The sequence below is a fragment of the Phyllostomus hastatus genome, unplaced genomic scaffold (genome assembly GCF_019186645.2).
Source record: "Phyllostomus hastatus isolate PE091 unplaced genomic scaffold, TTU_PhHast_1.1 phas_scaffold_216, whole genome shotgun sequence".
Lineage (NCBI taxonomy): Eukaryota > Metazoa > Chordata > Mammalia > Chiroptera > Phyllostomidae > Phyllostomus > Phyllostomus hastatus.
Window position 1 is genome coordinate 3,773,280 of NW_025334018.1, and position 15,333 is coordinate 3,788,612.

A 15,333-nucleotide genomic window follows, 5' to 3' on the forward strand; every position below is an offset into this window, starting at 1 on the left:
CGAAGGCCTGTTCGGCAGCACCTTGTCCAGGCCGTGATGGTGGACGGCGGCCCCGGCCTTCTGGGCGTCTGCACTGTGCCCACGAAGCAGCAATTCTCATGTCTAGCCTGCATATTAGGATCACTGAAATATTTTTTATTTTTATTTTTTTAAAGAATTTTTAAAAGATTGTATTTATCTGGTTTTTAGAGAGAGGAGAAGGGAGAAAGGGAGAGAGACACTGATGTGAGAGACATGGATTGGTTGCCTCTCGTTAGCACCCCGACGTAGCCTGAACCCACACCCCAGGCACGCACCCTGACTGAGAGTTGAACCAGCGACCTTTCGATCTGTGGGACAACAGCCAGCCAATGGAGTCACATTGGTCAGGGATGAAATATTGTTTTAAATGTCAGTGTCCAGCCCTCACCTGCAGGGATTCTGATTTAATTGCTCCAGGATGGAGCCAACGCCCCTCGGTTTTGGGGTGGCCTGGGCTGCTGGGGCCTGGCTGGCTTCCGCTCCCCCCTCGGACTCCCTGCTGGGGAAGAGAGACAGCCCCTTCTGGTGTCGTTCTGTCCTGGCATAGGGCCCAAAGGTCTGAGGCTGTGTTTACCCTCCCTCATTCATTCACCCGGCCGACATTTGCGAGCATGTATCCTGGGTCTGGAAGAGCCTTCGGAGGCCGGTTTGGCTGCCTCTGCTGCAGCGAGCACCACACTGCCCTTAGAAAGACCTCGTTGTGTTGATTTCTCTGTGCCACACGGAGCAGAGTGCCTGGCACGTGGCAAGTGTGTAACGCAAAATTTGATTGAATGGAATCGCATGGGGTCTTTGCCCGTGTCGTAAGCGAGGCAGGAAAATCCATCACACGCAAGCATGCAGCAGAGGATCCTTGATGTGCCAGTTCCCCTCCGCTCAGACCTTGGAAAGGAAACCCTCTCCTTAATTGGAGTCATGTTTGTGGCCATAGGGGTGACCTGTCTGACTTGATATTTTGGTGGCATGATCTCCCAGATGACCTTTTCTCCTTCCTCGGGGCATCACACAGTGGGAGAGCCAGGGCCTGGGGAGGATCGTTTTCTCTTCATTGGTGCCCTAGTCACCGTGTTGGCTGCACTGAACATTACCAGGCCACCCTCTGCTCAGACCCGAGCGCCCTTGTTATGAACTGCACAATGTCCCCCAGACATCAGGTTCCATCTCCTCCTGGGAGTGACAGCGGAGGGCCACAGAGAAGTGCCCCAGGCCAGCTCGACTTGCTGAGTTTTATTTTGAGACCATTGGCCTCCTTCACTCCACAAGCACTTCCTGCCTGCCCCCCTCAGGGTGCTGGTCCGGGCCACACTTGCAGGGATGATGCGGACCCCCAGGCTGACCTCGGGCTTAGCAGTGACACAGCTGGGGCCCCTTGGGGTGCAGGTGCGGTGGGGGGTTAGCTGAACCTGGGAAGCTGGACCTGGGAGGGAGACGTTCCGATGACCGCCATCCCACCTGTCCTGAGACTCACACTATGGACAGAGCACAGACCTTCGGGTCTGACTCGCCTGGGTTCGAATCTGGCCGTCACTTCGTTCTTGCTTGGGGACGGTGGGCAAGTGACCAAAGCTCCCTGGGCCTCTGATGAGGTTGTTCTGAGGACCTGAAACAATCACACCAGTGCCTGGCCCGTGGAAGCACATGTTAAATGTTAGCTGCTATTTTTATCGTGTCCCTTTGGTTTTCAAACATTTGGAGTTTCAGGATGGAAGTGCCTATCTGCTTGACACATCTCAGCATTTTGCTCCCTTCATTCAAATATTCAATATCCAATATTTCTTGACCTACTGTGTGCTGGACAATGTCTTAGGCCCAGAGACATAGAGGCAGACAAATGAAGGCTAAAATTCCTGCCCTTCTGGGGCCTCCACGCCGGTGGGTGGAGACAGCGAACATCAGCAGGTAGATGGGGCTTGACGGTGACAGGTGCTCTGGTTGCCGCAGCAGAGTGAGCGGCTGACAGGGTGGCACCAGGTGGGGTCTGTTCTGGAAGGTTGCGAGGCCCAGGCTGGGACAGTGGGTTCTTGGTGCAGAGGTTACCCTGCATGGCATCTAGTCCAGGAACAGACTGCCACGTTAGATGGTGGGTCTACGGACATAAGGACTGAGCACAGGGTTCCAAAAGGCCCTCTTCCCATGGGTACAGGGCAGGCCACCCCCTCCTCGTCCTGGTCAGCTGGCTCAGAGTGTCCCAATCCGGGTGTTGGACAGAGCAGATAGTGTGGGTGATTTCACCTTGGCTTTTCCTCACTGGGAATATGCCTCAGGCATTCCCCAGGCATTGGGGGCAGGGGAAGCAAGCCGGAGCGGAAGCTCCCTGCAAGGTAACTCAGAGGCAGGAAAGGCCACAGGGATATTCAGCCCCACGTCCAGCCCCTGGGGCCTGGTAAAGACATGCCCCCACCCACCCACCCAGGGGGCTTGGAGTATCCAGACTCAGCGCTCAGCTCTGGCAGGTGCTGCACAGGAGATGTGACCCCTCACCTGCACAGTGCGTGCGGAGAGCCCGCACCCTCAGCAGGCAGCATCTTGGGTTTGTCTGCACTCTCACCTCACACTCAGGACGGAGAGTGAAGTTCGGCTTCAGCTGCCTCTCTGTGGTCACCTCCTCTGGTCATGCGCTGGCCACTCAGGAGCCACTTGCAGGTCTTCTCTGTCTACCTGGGCTTCCCGTCCATGTCTGACTGTCCCAGGCCTTGCTCACCTGCCCCTTCATCTGCCTGGTGGGATTCAGGCTCGGTGTGGGGGGGTGGGGCGGTGTGGGGTGGGGAGGAACCCCTGACATTTTTCGAATGCTCAGCAAAGAGCCTGGGTGGAGCAAGTGCTCAGTAAGTGTGTACGTGCGAATGGACGCAGGAACGGGCATCTGGTCCCCTGCAGTCGCCGAAGGTGTCTCTGAAACTCGGGGAGCCTCTTTGTCAGCTGTCGCAACCCCAAAGTGCTGGTGCTGGAGGTGTGGTCAGCGGCCCCGACTGAGTCTGCCTGCACTGACAGCAGAATGCGAGTTTTTCTCTGTGTGAGAAGAGAATCCGTTTCTTCACAGGTGTTGTTTTGTTTCATCCTCCGGCACCACGGGCAAGGTGAGCAGAGGCCTGTTAGACCTGGCTCGCAGGGAAAGGAGCAGAGGCCCAGAGAGGTTAAGGGTCAGGTCCAGTGTCACACAGTCAGTGGGCAGCGAAGATGTGACTTGAGTTTTGGTGATTTGATTGAAAATCCCATGTTACTTAGAGAGAGAGAGACAACGATGATCTTCTTTGTGGGCTGCCTCGTCCTGTCTGAGGAGAAGGTGGCGTGAGTGAGTTCACACTCACAGTTTCGTCATGTACAGAAGCACTTGGGAAGAGAAAGGGAAGGTTTGGGGTGTCCCTGTGAGCTGGGTGTGTGTCGTGGCCAGTGTGCTTCAGTGCTCCTGGCTGTTCGGCTTAGCTGAACTTCAGGGACTGTTTGTCCCAGAGTTGAGTTTTCCTGGGGGCCCGAGGCCTAGAAGGGTGGAGTGCCTTATCCAGAGCCAGGCGTTCTCTGCAGAGGGCCCTCAGATCCACGCCCAGGGCCCAGCTCCTGAGCCCTCTCAGGACTCGGGGCTCGGTTATGAAGCATCCCGGGTGCTTGAAACGTGTCCCTTCCTAGGCGTGTCGGAGATCTGTTCACCGTGCGCTCAAGGTGGACATTCCAAAGGAGGCAGAGGGTTGGAGCGATTCCACTCTGGACCACGGGTGACCCAAACAGGGTTCTGGTGGCTGACTTCCAGTGGGAGCCAGGCTGGGCTGTCCCTCTGAGGTTGCCAGGAGGTGCCGTGATTATACTTTAATGAGGCAGCTCAACCTGGGAGGGAGAGGCTGCACTAAGAGGTGAGCGTGAAGGTGAAAGACGCAGAGAGGGTGGGAGGAGAAGCGGTCGGGGGAGGGGCAGCGTGCGAGCAGGGGACGGACGAAGGCAGGGCCTGAGGCTGCTGTGGGGCCTCGGGCTGAGGACTGAAGCCTTGCCTCTGCAGACGGCAGCAACCAGGACTGTGGTCTTACCTGCCCATGGGTGAGGTTTTAATTTGCATAGCATTAATTAGCCAGAGTGTCTAATTAGGACAACCATAACGGAGTCACAGTATTAAGCTGATGCTGAATCTCAATCAGTTTTGGAGCCTCTCCATGAAATTGAAGGAAAAGTTGACCTTATTAAACATAAAAGACTTTTAAATCAATTATTTCCCAAATTGAAAGCACAAAACATAGATCTTAATTCAGTAAATGCAGACTTGAGATGGTATCACCTCTTCCCCTTCGGGGTTCCAGCCAGTGACAAAAATCATGAATGGACCACATGTCTGTGCACACACACGCACACGCACATGAATGCGCACACATGCACTCTGGGCATCAGCTTGGCTGGGGAAGGCACCTGCACACGTTCACCTCCGTGAAGCTGGCATTTCACTTCTGCCTGAGTGCCTCCAGGACTCTGCCTGCAAGCACAGTTTTCTGTTCCTTTCAAATGTCCCAAACACCAAAACACACTTAGAGCTTCAGTGTCCCTGGGAAGATCCAGTGTGATCATCACAGTTCCCGGCCTGTCTTTGGAAGCCACAAGTCAAGCAGAGAGGAATTTACTTGGCTGGCTCAGAAACTGGGAGCGCTCCCCATCACACTGCAGAGCTTCAGGGAGGAAGGCCTGGAGGGGTCTGAGAGCCTCCCTGCGGACACCAGAGGCTCGGGCCGGCCCCCCTGGGGCAGGCGGGGGAGTCGGTGGGCAGCACTCGACCTGGAGGCGGGAAGGTCAGGAGTAAATCCCTGCTTCTTTGGTCCTGACTTTGCCATTTGTTGGCACATCCTTGGACAAATTAATTTCTCGGGACCTGTGTTTCCTCCCCTGTGAAAGTGAGCTGGTGATGCCCACCTTGCCTGCAGGCCCTACTGCAGTGCTTTCCTACAGGTGTTATCATCCCCGAGAAACCACAGGCCCGTGGAGGGTGGGCTGGGGGCCCGGAGCAGAGCAGAGAGCACGTGGGTGCGGGTGTCCTGTGAGTCACCCTCCGACTCCGTGGCACCGCATGGCTGTAGCCAGCCTCCGCTAGAAAGAGAGGCACCCCATCTCACACGGAAGCTGGGTTTGGGTGCAGGAAAGGGGGAACGTGGTACGTAAACAGATCTGGCAAACAACTAAAACCTGGGCTAGTGTGTGGCCCTGGGAAAGCCGCTTCACCTCTCCGACCCTGAGTTTCTTTGTTAGTGAAATGGAGACATTAGTACCTCATCTGCAGGCTAAGGATGTGAGTTAAATTGTGTACAGGTCCAGTCTGAGACCTGGTACACAGTCAGCCTCAGTAAATGTCGGGTAAAAGTAAAAGTACCATCTCTAAGTAGTTCCAGGAAGTACTTATTAAGCACCCATTGTGCTCCGAGCGCCCGAGACGGTCGGTGTCAGCGCAGTGTGTCCTGAGTCCACCGCAGTCTCTCCCCGCAAGGAGCGTGTGGCTGTGAGTAGAGTGCCCTGCCTGCTGCTTCACCGCACGATTCTGTATTTTCAGTCTTTTTTTACATTAAAAAGCAACAAATCTAAACATAATTGGAAATGTACCATATGCACAATTTTGGAGGCTGGGTTTTTCACTTGATATTACTGTGTTTTTTGGACTGTAAGATGCACCCCCTCCTCCCAGTTTGGGAGGAATAATAGTTGTTAATGCTGCTGTTGAGTTCTGTTTACACTTACACTGGTGAAATATTATCTTATTTATGTTATTAAATATTTTACCACATTTTTTGCCTCAGAATTTTTATTTCTATTTTCCTCTAAAACCTAGGTGTGTCTTATGGTCCGAAAAACATGGTACATCCTGAACCTTTCCTCACATTGTCAAATATTCTGCATGGCAATGGTCTGAAGTGACTACACAGTGTTCCACTGCTGGCTGTTCTCAGGTTCACTTGGCCACCCCGATATTTTGGGGCATTGATGAATAAATGGTTTTCAAACAACTCATTTTTTTAAAGATTTTATTTATTTTTAGAGAGAGGGGAAAGGAAGGAGAAAGAGAGGGAGAGAAACATCTATGTGTGGTTGGTTGCCTCTCATGTGCCTGCTACTGGGGACCTGGCCTGCAGCCCAGGCATGTGCCCTGACTGGGAATTGAACCGGCGACCCTTTGGTTCACAGGCTGGCACTCAGTCCACTGAGCCACACCAATCAAGGCTAAAAACAACTCCTATCTGTTGGGACGTAATTCCTAAGCATTCCTGTGTGTTAAGGATTATTACTCTGTTGTTGAAAAGTTCTGAGTTGCAGGGGAGAAGGATTGACCAGATGACCACAGGACTCCCTTCGAGGCCAGGGGATCCCATGGGCCCTCGGGTGGCGTGAGTGGGGAGAGCAGGTGTGGCAGGCGCCCCAGCCCATGGTGTGCGGCAGCTAATTAGCCAGCCCTGAGTCGCTGTCATCACCCAAGAACTGTATCGATTTCAAGCTTCATTGGAGTCCAGGCAGCAAAGAAAAGATGATAATTAAACATTTTACCAAATAGACAACATTTCTAGTCCAGCCAGAATCTGTTGACATGTTTTCCAGCTATTAAAAATGGTTGATAGTTGATAGTTCATTTTTTATTGATGTGTGAGAGAGAAGCGAGGAGATCTGTGAAGCAGCGAGTGTTCCTGCTGGTCCCAGGCACCACTCATCTCCCCTCGGGGCCAGAGCTCGCCAGGGCGCGCACCAGCCCGAACCACGGAGCCGGCGGGAGTCGCCTCTTATGTCAAGGCTCCGGGTTCTAGAACAAAGGAAGAGGTTGAAAGGAGAGGAGACAGCCCCTGGCCCCCGTCCCTTCACCTCTTCCTCTAAAAATGATGGAAATAGACTTGGATAGTGATTTCAGTTAATTTCTGCCAAAAGCAATAAATTAGAGGTTGAAATGTGCAGCCCCTCCTTCCCAGGGGAGGCGTGATGCTCCCCAGACGCCCGAAGACCCCTTCGAGGAGAAAGTTATGGTCATTTCTGATCCCCAAACAGTGTGAGCTGTTTTCATTTGGCTCCTGTGGGGAGGTTTGTCTCGTCCTGAGACAGTCTGAGTGTCCCTGGACTCACTGCCTGCTCTTGCAGCCCCATCTAGGCCTGGGATTTGGGTCACGTTTCAGGCGTCGAGTAGTGCTTTTGCAGACCAAAACCTTCGCGAGGCCTGGAACTGTGATCTGTCTCTCGCTGTGCCTGTAACTGGAGCAGCACGCCACCAGTCCCCGTGCGTCCGTGCGAGTGAGCGAACGCAGGCTGCTCGCCAGCGAACCGCAGACTGTGGCAGAGGCCAGAGGAAAGCCGCTTGCGTGCAGATCACCGTCCGGGCAGCACAGAGCGGAGAGCTTCCCCCACGGGGACGACCCCGCAGTGCAGGAAGTCGGAGTTGGTGTGTGAGCCCCTTGGGCAGCTCCCGGTGGGCAGGGAATCTCTGCAGACATCTCAGGGCACCCAGTCACTGTCGGGCATGTAGTAGGCGCTCAAGACACGAGAAGTGGTTGGAATGGTCATGAACGAACGGAACAACGAATGAACAAGCTACTTCCTTAGTTTGCTCTTGGACCCCGGTGCTAGCTCATGCCCAGCATAAAGCGGGCCCAGGAACTGTGTCCAGCAAATGCACAGTGGGTCAGCAGACACCAGGGAGAGCCGCTCCGTGCCCTCTCAGCCTGCAGAGGGTGGTTGAGCGCACTCTGTCTCCGAAAACTCCCTCTTTTCTGTTTAATCTTTACCCTAGGATATGTTTTATTGATTTTAGAGAGAGAGGAAGGGAGGGAGGAGGAGGGGGGAGAGAGAGAGAGACACTGACATGAGAGAGACGCTGGTGGGCTGCCTCCTGCACGCGCACGCCCTGACCGGGGATCAAACCCGCAGCCTTTCAGTGTGTGGGGCAAGGGCCGGACTGGCTGAGCCACCCGGCCAGGGCTCAAAGCTTTCTTGACAGTGATGTCTTCTCTCTTGATTCCCCCACCCCTACCCCAGCTTTGTTGTAGATTTCGGCAGGCCGTTAATCATATCCTACCTCTGAAATACCTTCCATTATTGTCCTAAGCTGTCATTTGGGTCTGGTTAATGGACTCTTCTCACTTTTCTACTCTGTTTCCCATTGGAGAGTGGGCTGAGGGCTTGTGGGCAGTGCTATAATCTGGGAGTCGGAGGCCTTACTTAGCTTTGAACTCTTTCACAAGTCACTTACCTCTCTGAGTCTTTGCCTGTGATGCTGTAAAGCTGGGAGCAAGGCCAAGGGCTGCTGTGAGGGGGGATGAGACCCGGTGTGTGAAAGCACTTCATAAACTGCAAGGTGCTTTACTGAAATGGGGTGCCATTATGACCCCAGCTCTGGGAGCCCAGGGGCTGTTTCTCATGCGACATCCATCTCTCAGGATATCCAGGTCACCTGCCTTTCATCTGCTACCTTTGCTGAAAGCTGGGTTCCTCCCTTCCTGAGGGGTTGGGAGCCATCTCTACTCGTTGGCTTTCAAACGCCCAGGAAGGCACAGTCACCCTGAGTTTGTAGAGGAGGCAAAGCAGATGCCGGTGGTAGCTGACCCTTCCGTGGCCAGGCACTGGGCCGTGCGCTCACGTGCACCAATTTCCTTTCTTTTCTGCAGCAGACCCATGAGGTAGGTTACCCCCACGTGGCCCTGGAGGCAGCAAAGCACGGAGATGAGGATGAGCAGCCCGAGGTCACGCAGCCAGTGGCCATGTCAGGAGGGTGTGGACCCCTGGGTTAGCCCCCGAGCTCGAGCTCCCTAACGTGTGAGTCTTCAAGCTGCCCCGGGGCTGGAAGCCTGCAGCGTAGGCCAGGTAGCCCACCTGCATCCCCTCCCCCCCTCCACGGAGGGTCCCTCAGGGGCTGTCTCTTGCCCAGGACCCCTCTTGGCTCCTGTGCTCAGCCCCTTTCTCTCTCCAGTGGCTCCGCTGTCGCCCTCGCTTCCCTCCCTGCCCTTGACCTAAAACAGGAAATGAGAGCAGCTGCCAGGACATTCTAATTCATTCCTGAAACAGTTCTGCATGGTCAAGGAGGGAAGGACCTCAGGAATCCTCTGGGTTAGGATTGTTAAGAGAAAAGGGAGGCCTGTGCTGGCACAGATTGATGCCCAAACCATTTAATAGCAACACAAAGAAAGAATTGTGTTTGGGTGACTTACGAGCAGAGAGGCAAAAATTCTAAACAACGCATCAGCAAACTGGATCTGGCCGTGGAGAACAAACCTAATGTATCACGCCCAAGTAGAGTTCATCCCAGAAAGGTGGATGTGCTTAAGCCTGAGAGCACAGAGGCTGGGGTGGGGGGCCGCTGCCGGGCTGGCAGCAGCCCAGGGCCCGGCCTGAGGCACTTGCTGGTGACAGTCCCTCCTTTGCCCCCAGGCCTCCACCTTCAGGTGGCCTCAGAGCAAAATGAGACACCCTGTTCCCGGCCCTCCCTAATCCTCTCTCTCCGTTTCTCCTGCAGGATTCCATGTTTTCGTTGGCCCTGAAATGCCTTATCAGTTTGTCCACCATCATCCTCTTGGGCTTGATCATCGCCTATCACACACGTGAAGTCCAGGTAGGTGTCCTGGCCCTGACCTCTCGTGCAGTGGCCATTTTCTCTCGCCGGGCTGAGCCCGTCCCGACCCCCAAAGTCACCTTCTAAGCAGCTACTCCGTTGATTTCATAAGATGGTGTCCAAGACTGTGGCTCTTCTCAGGGTCTGGACCCTCGCGGGAGAGGCACTGTGAGGCCGCCCTGTGGCTTAGGAACAACTGTGACGTTATTTTTACTGGGGGAATCCAGAGGCGAACGGTTTAGGGGTACTGTGGGAGCCCCCATGAGTTGCTTTGACTTTCCTCCCTCACTGGATCCTTTCTGAACTGGAGCCACGAATACCCCCAGTGAGATAGACCCACGCGTGTCCTCCTGCGTGTGCGTGTGCTCACATGCACACGCACTGCACCGAACACCACCAGGAGTCTGTGTTTCCATGTGGTGTGGACTCTACTGCCTCTGGACACCGTCCTGGGAAATACTGGCAGGTGTTTGGGGGGCGCTTCTGGTTGGCTGGCGGAGGGTGAGATGCCGGGCCTGGTCTGGAGAGGGCAGGCGGGAGTGAACAGGCCTGTGGCGTCTTCTCCTGGCGGTGGGTTTCTGCCATCGCTGGCCCTCCCGGCTGCCCTGCCGTGCTGGGGACCTGGATGTCCAGGTGTTCTTTCTCACACTTGTGAATCTGGATGTACTCCTAGTCCTTTGGCTGGAGGAGCACAGATAGATTCCCAACTGGGCAGTGGCAAACGAGTGACAAAGACCAGAACTCAGAGTTGGGACCTCGGGAGTTAGGCCTCAGCCATGACCTCTTCCCACGGTGTGTCTGGCCAGTCCTGTGACCTTTCTGGCTTGGAACATGTGAACCTTTTTCATCTGGAATATGACGGTTTAATTCCATACTTCACCAGTCGTTGTGAGGGTGGAGTGAGGGGCGTGTGAGAGAATGCTTGGTGAACCGAGTAATCCTTTGTTACTCACCGTTTTTGGGGTGGATTGGCCGCACAGACAGACGTGGTGTGCGCAGCTCCCTCGAGAGAGTGGGCCGGCTTTCCTGCTGAGTGTCGGGGCGCTGCTCTGGCTCCGGGCCCCCTTGGCAGGGCCCCAGTCTGCCGACAACCAGATGACACTAGTCCAGAAGGCTGGGACTGTTGAGTCTCTGGAGTTGTGGGTGCTCAGAGAGATGTGCTCCAAGGGTTGACAGTCCCAGATGCCGTCACGGAGCTCGGACTGGACAAAGTGTGTGGCTTTCAACCTAGACTACTGTCCAGTCAGCCCAGGACTGGGCTGGAAAGGGGCAGGAGTGTGCGCAGAGGGGCAGGGGCGGGAACCAAGATGGGGCCCGGAGCCACTCTGAGCCTCAGGCCAGGTTTCAGCTTCCCAAACCAGTCACACACCAGGGAGCCCCTCAGCCCCTCTCAGCCCCCGTGTCCTCGCCTGTCGGGTGTCCGTGTTGCTGCAGATCACCCTGACCCGTGCGCAGAGAAGATGGCAGAATCATCAAGTCCAGCCACGATGCGGGCTTGAGGGGGGTCGGGGCAGAAGGGCAGTTCCCAGCCATGGCCTGCAGCGGGCCTTCTCAGCCTCACGGCCTCCTCTCTCCACCCCGGGCTCTGGGACTGGCGCTGCCCTCCCTCTGACTCTCCCGGGGCTCGTCCCCAGCTCAGGGCCTGCAGCCTTCGCTCTCACGTGTGGCCTGGCCTGGCTGCAGCTGTGACCTTGGCTCTGGCCTGGTGGCAGGGCCATGTTGCTGACAGGCCAGTGCCTGGATGGGCACCCTTTGTCTCATCCTCAGCTCATGGCTAATCTTTGCTTTGTCCTAATTGTGGGCTGTAGAAGATGCTGTTGTAGTCACTTCCCTTGGCCTGGCCTCACAGTTTGGAGAAACGAAGTGGAATCAGTGGTTGGAATCCTGGCTGGACACTTCAGCCTGCGTGACCTCGGGCCAGTGACAGCTCTCTGGGCCAGTTTCCCGTCTGAAGTGTGGCTGTCACACGACCACCTCATTGAGCTCTTGAGGGGTTGTAACAGCAGAGAGTGCCGAGTGGGCTTTCGCAAAATGAAAACTTCAGTCCCTTTTCTGCCCCACTGTTTCCAGCTGGGCCTCGTTCGTGTACAAGCTGGGCCCACCAGATGGCCACTGTCACGGCCGCCTGGTACTGGCAGGTGCCTGGGCGTCCTCTCCACTCTAGCCCGGCCCTGCCTGCATGCTCAGCTCATCGCCCAGCCCTTTATCCTACTTGACCCGTGGAGTCACTGGTGTCTGGCTCCCTCTGTGCCTCTTACCTTTCCAGCAAAGTTCTTTCTGCACGTAGATGGGCCTTCTCCTGCCAGAGGGAAATAGGAGTGGTTTGGGCCCAGATTGTCATGGGGGGTGGGGGGGCGTGGGGAGGGCTTGTTCCTATGCCTATACCCCTTGTATGGATCACACTGTAATTTTCTGTTCCATCCTACCTCAGGGACAGTGATGTCATTAATCTTTGCATTTCAAAGAGGTGTTTGTTGTGCATGTTTTGAATGAAAGGGGAAAGGGTGCCGGATTCGGTGTGTCTGGTTTCAAAAGCAAAATTTAGACCATTGCTTAGTTCTGTGGATTTCACCTCAGGTTCCTCATCTGTTAATTGGGGATCCTAAGCCTGCAATTTTTTAAAAGATTTTATTTATTTCTTATTTAGAGAAAGGGGGAGGTAGGGAGAAAGAGAGGGAGAGAAACATCTATCACTTGCCTCTTGCACATGCCCCAACCTGCAAGCCAGGCACGTGCCCTGACCGGGAATCGGACTGGTGACCTGTTGCTTCATGAGATGACACCTGACCAACTGAGCCGTGCCGGCCAGGGCAAGCCCCCCAGTTCTGTGATTCTCCGATCGAGGTGTGGTGTGCAGCCAGCGGGGGACCTGCTTCCTGAGGGGTGCGGACTGCCAGCACTTGTCCAGAGCGGAGCTCTCGGACGGCACCGTCTGTCGGAACGGCCAGCTGCTGCTCACCTGTTGTGAAGCTGGCCAGGGTCAAGTGACACACAATGTGTGGCTCATTGCTCCACAGGGTGATGTCAGGGGCTGTGGTCAGGATCTGCTTGTCACTTCTGTCATGCATACCAGTTGCTGGTCACTTGGCTAAGTTTTAGCAGGGGCCAGATGACCTGGCCTCCACGTCCCCCAGCCCTGCCGCCGACACTCACCTCCAGGCTCCAGGCCCTGGCCCCGCCCATACATGCTGCTGGGGCACCTTCTAGACTAGTGTTCCTGTCTGTCAGTTTGGACAACTTGTGTTTTGAGGAAGAAGAATTCTGGAACATTATTGGGTAACTCTCAGTCAGACTCAGGCTTTAAGTCGGAGAGCCTCTGGCTCAGAGGTGGCTGGCGCACCCCTCCCTCCCCAGGGCATGAGCCCCTTCTACCTCTGTGGGCCTGCCCAGGCCTGGGGGTCTCTGCTCCTTGGGGGAGGGTGTCCCTCGATGGGCAGCACAAGGTTTCGGAGGATCTGCCCTCCCTCTGGGAGGAAGCGGGCTTCCCCGGCACCTCCACTCCGCCTGGCTCGGGAGCAGGGAGGACGAGGTTTCCTGCCAGGCAGCCGCTGGAGCTGGGAGATGGCCTCCGGCTCTGCTCATCCCGCCTGTCTCGCTGTTGTGGAGCGCACAGCTTTCAAAGGCTCAGGCGTCTGTAGTCCTCAGGCCAGTGTGTCCTGGAAAGAAATGAAAACACAGAAAACCAGCATTATGTTTACTTACCAACACACTGAAAGCCTTCCTCTCCCTTGGAGAGTCCTCTCACCCTTGTGGTTTGGGAATCGCCCGCTCCCAGACAGGCAGCGGCAGCCTCCCAGGCTGCAGGCTCTCGTTTTCGATGCCACTGGCACGTCCCTGGCTCCACACACAAGACATGGGACTCTCTCCGGCCCCGGCCTCCTCCCTCCCCTACTCTTAACCACCCATTCGGCTCATTCATTCAACATTTACGTACAAGATCTCCTCTGTGCAGAGCTGGGGCTGGAGTCCGGTTCTCGGTGCTCGAAACCCTGCAAGAACCTTTGCTTCTCCAAGGGGTTGTCAACCTTCAATAAATCTATGTCTGATCCCTGCCTCCAGTGCCACCCTGGAGGGGAGGGTGGCAGGTGGCTGAGAACATGGACTTTAGAGTAGTTTGGCATAGGTTCAAATTCTGCCTTTTGACACATTGTAGCGTGTATGGTGACCTTTAGGAAGTTACTTAATCCCTCTTAGTCTATTTCCTTCCTGCAAAATGGGACTAATAATAGTACCTACCACAAAGGGTTGTTGTGCAGATTGAATTAGATAATATATGCAAAACACCTTCTCTTAAATGAGGAGGTGTTTGCCTGGCAAACAGGGTGGGAGGAACACACCACACAGAGGTCTCCAAATCAACAAAGGCCCCGAGCTGGGAAACTGCAGCGCACCCTTGGACCGCCTCTGGGACGAGGGCCTGAGCAGGGGGCAGGTCCGCTGTGGGGTGTGGGCAGGACCAGCAGGTCCTGGTCTGTCTCACTGAAGGGTTTTGGAAATGTCCTGCAGGCAACAGTAGACACCATGGAAGGGGTTCAAGCTGGGGGGAGTGATGATCAGATTTGCATTTTAGCTGCAGCATGTCAAACGTTGAAAGGGCCAATTTCTGAGGGAGAAAGGTGAGTTGGAAGCATGTTACCATTGTCCAGGTAGGGGATGGTCATGTTTTGAACCAGGCAAGACAAGAGCTGGACTTGAGAAACGTTGAGCAGGTGGAATTGACCAGACCTGGTCACCAGTCAGGATGGAGGTTCTGTCTGTAGGAAGAGGAGGCAGCTGGAGTTGCTTGGGTAACGCAGCCGCTGGGAGCACCATTTATTAAAATTGAAACCACAGAAGGAAGTCGGATGGGGAATGATAAGCAGGTCAGTTTTAGGCATATTGAGTTTGAGGTTTGGGGGGCAGGCGGGTGGGCATGCAGTTGCCTCCTGGGCAGTGACACAGAGGCCAGGGCCGCATCAGCAGGGGCAGTGGGGTGGAGGAAGGCCCAGGACGGATCCCTGGAGGGGTGCTGGCGAGGTGGGAAGTGGGAGGAGGAAGAGGGGTCCACAGAGGGTCTGGAAAAGGAGCAGTGGGGGCTCAGAGGAGGCTCAGGAGGCGTGAGTCACCGAGCCAAGGGCAGAGAAGGGATGTAGCGTGTGCCACGGGGAGGTCGAGGAGTTGCATTAGGCCCTGGGGAGGTCGTTGTGCCCCTTCTTAGCACAGTCCCTGGGAGTGGCCGTCACCAGGCCGTGGTGGGGAAGGGGACCTGAGTGGGCGGTGAGAGGGTGGAGACAGTGAACCCCTGCCAGTCTGCTAAGAGGGGCGGCTGTGGACAGAGGGACACCAGAGTGGGAGCCGGCGAGGACGCAGTGTGAGGGAGGGATGCGTGGTCGGTTTGTGCAGCCTGGAGAGACTGCGTGGGTCCCTCGGCTGTCGGAAAGGGGCCGGCCAAGAGGGAGAAGCAGTAACCAGGTTCTGCTCCAGGAGCACGCAGGAGGAGAAGGGACCAAGTGCCCCAGACAGGAAGTGCTCCTCCTCGGAGCCTGGGGCCAGGGGTGGGGGAAGGGACAAGGTGGGCGGCCCAGCCAGACCCACCTCTGGAGAGGAGCTGGGAGAGGAGCCTGGCTGTTCCGGATGAAGCCCTGGGGCAGGGAGTGGCAGGGCAGCCCCCGGGGCACTGCAGGGGCTCAGCCAGTGTTTGTGGAGTTACACTGGGGGCTGCTGTGAGCCCAGGACAGGACTTGTGGGTCAGTGGGAGATTCCATGTGTTCCGTGTGTGGATGGGAAATTTA

At 55.7% G+C, this 15,333-nt stretch overlaps 1 protein-coding gene across 7 annotated transcripts in view; it reads left to right on the top strand.

Annotated features, from left to right (window-relative positions):
• The window catches only part of KCNN3 (potassium calcium-activated channel subfamily N member 3), a 145,902-nt gene that overhangs the window by 31,991 nt on the left and 98,578 nt on the right, over positions 1-15,333 (top strand). For all 7 annotated transcript variants that reach the window (XR_006783144.1, XM_045816524.1, XM_045816525.1 and 4 more), the window contains exon 2: positions 9,467-9,562. Coding sequence is in view for 6 of the 7 variants with exons in the window: in XM_045816524.1 (XP_045672480.1) it covers positions 9,467-9,562 (96 nt within the window). In the remaining variant the exon portion in view is untranslated. The remainder of the gene's footprint in view (positions 1-9,466; positions 9,563-15,333) is intronic.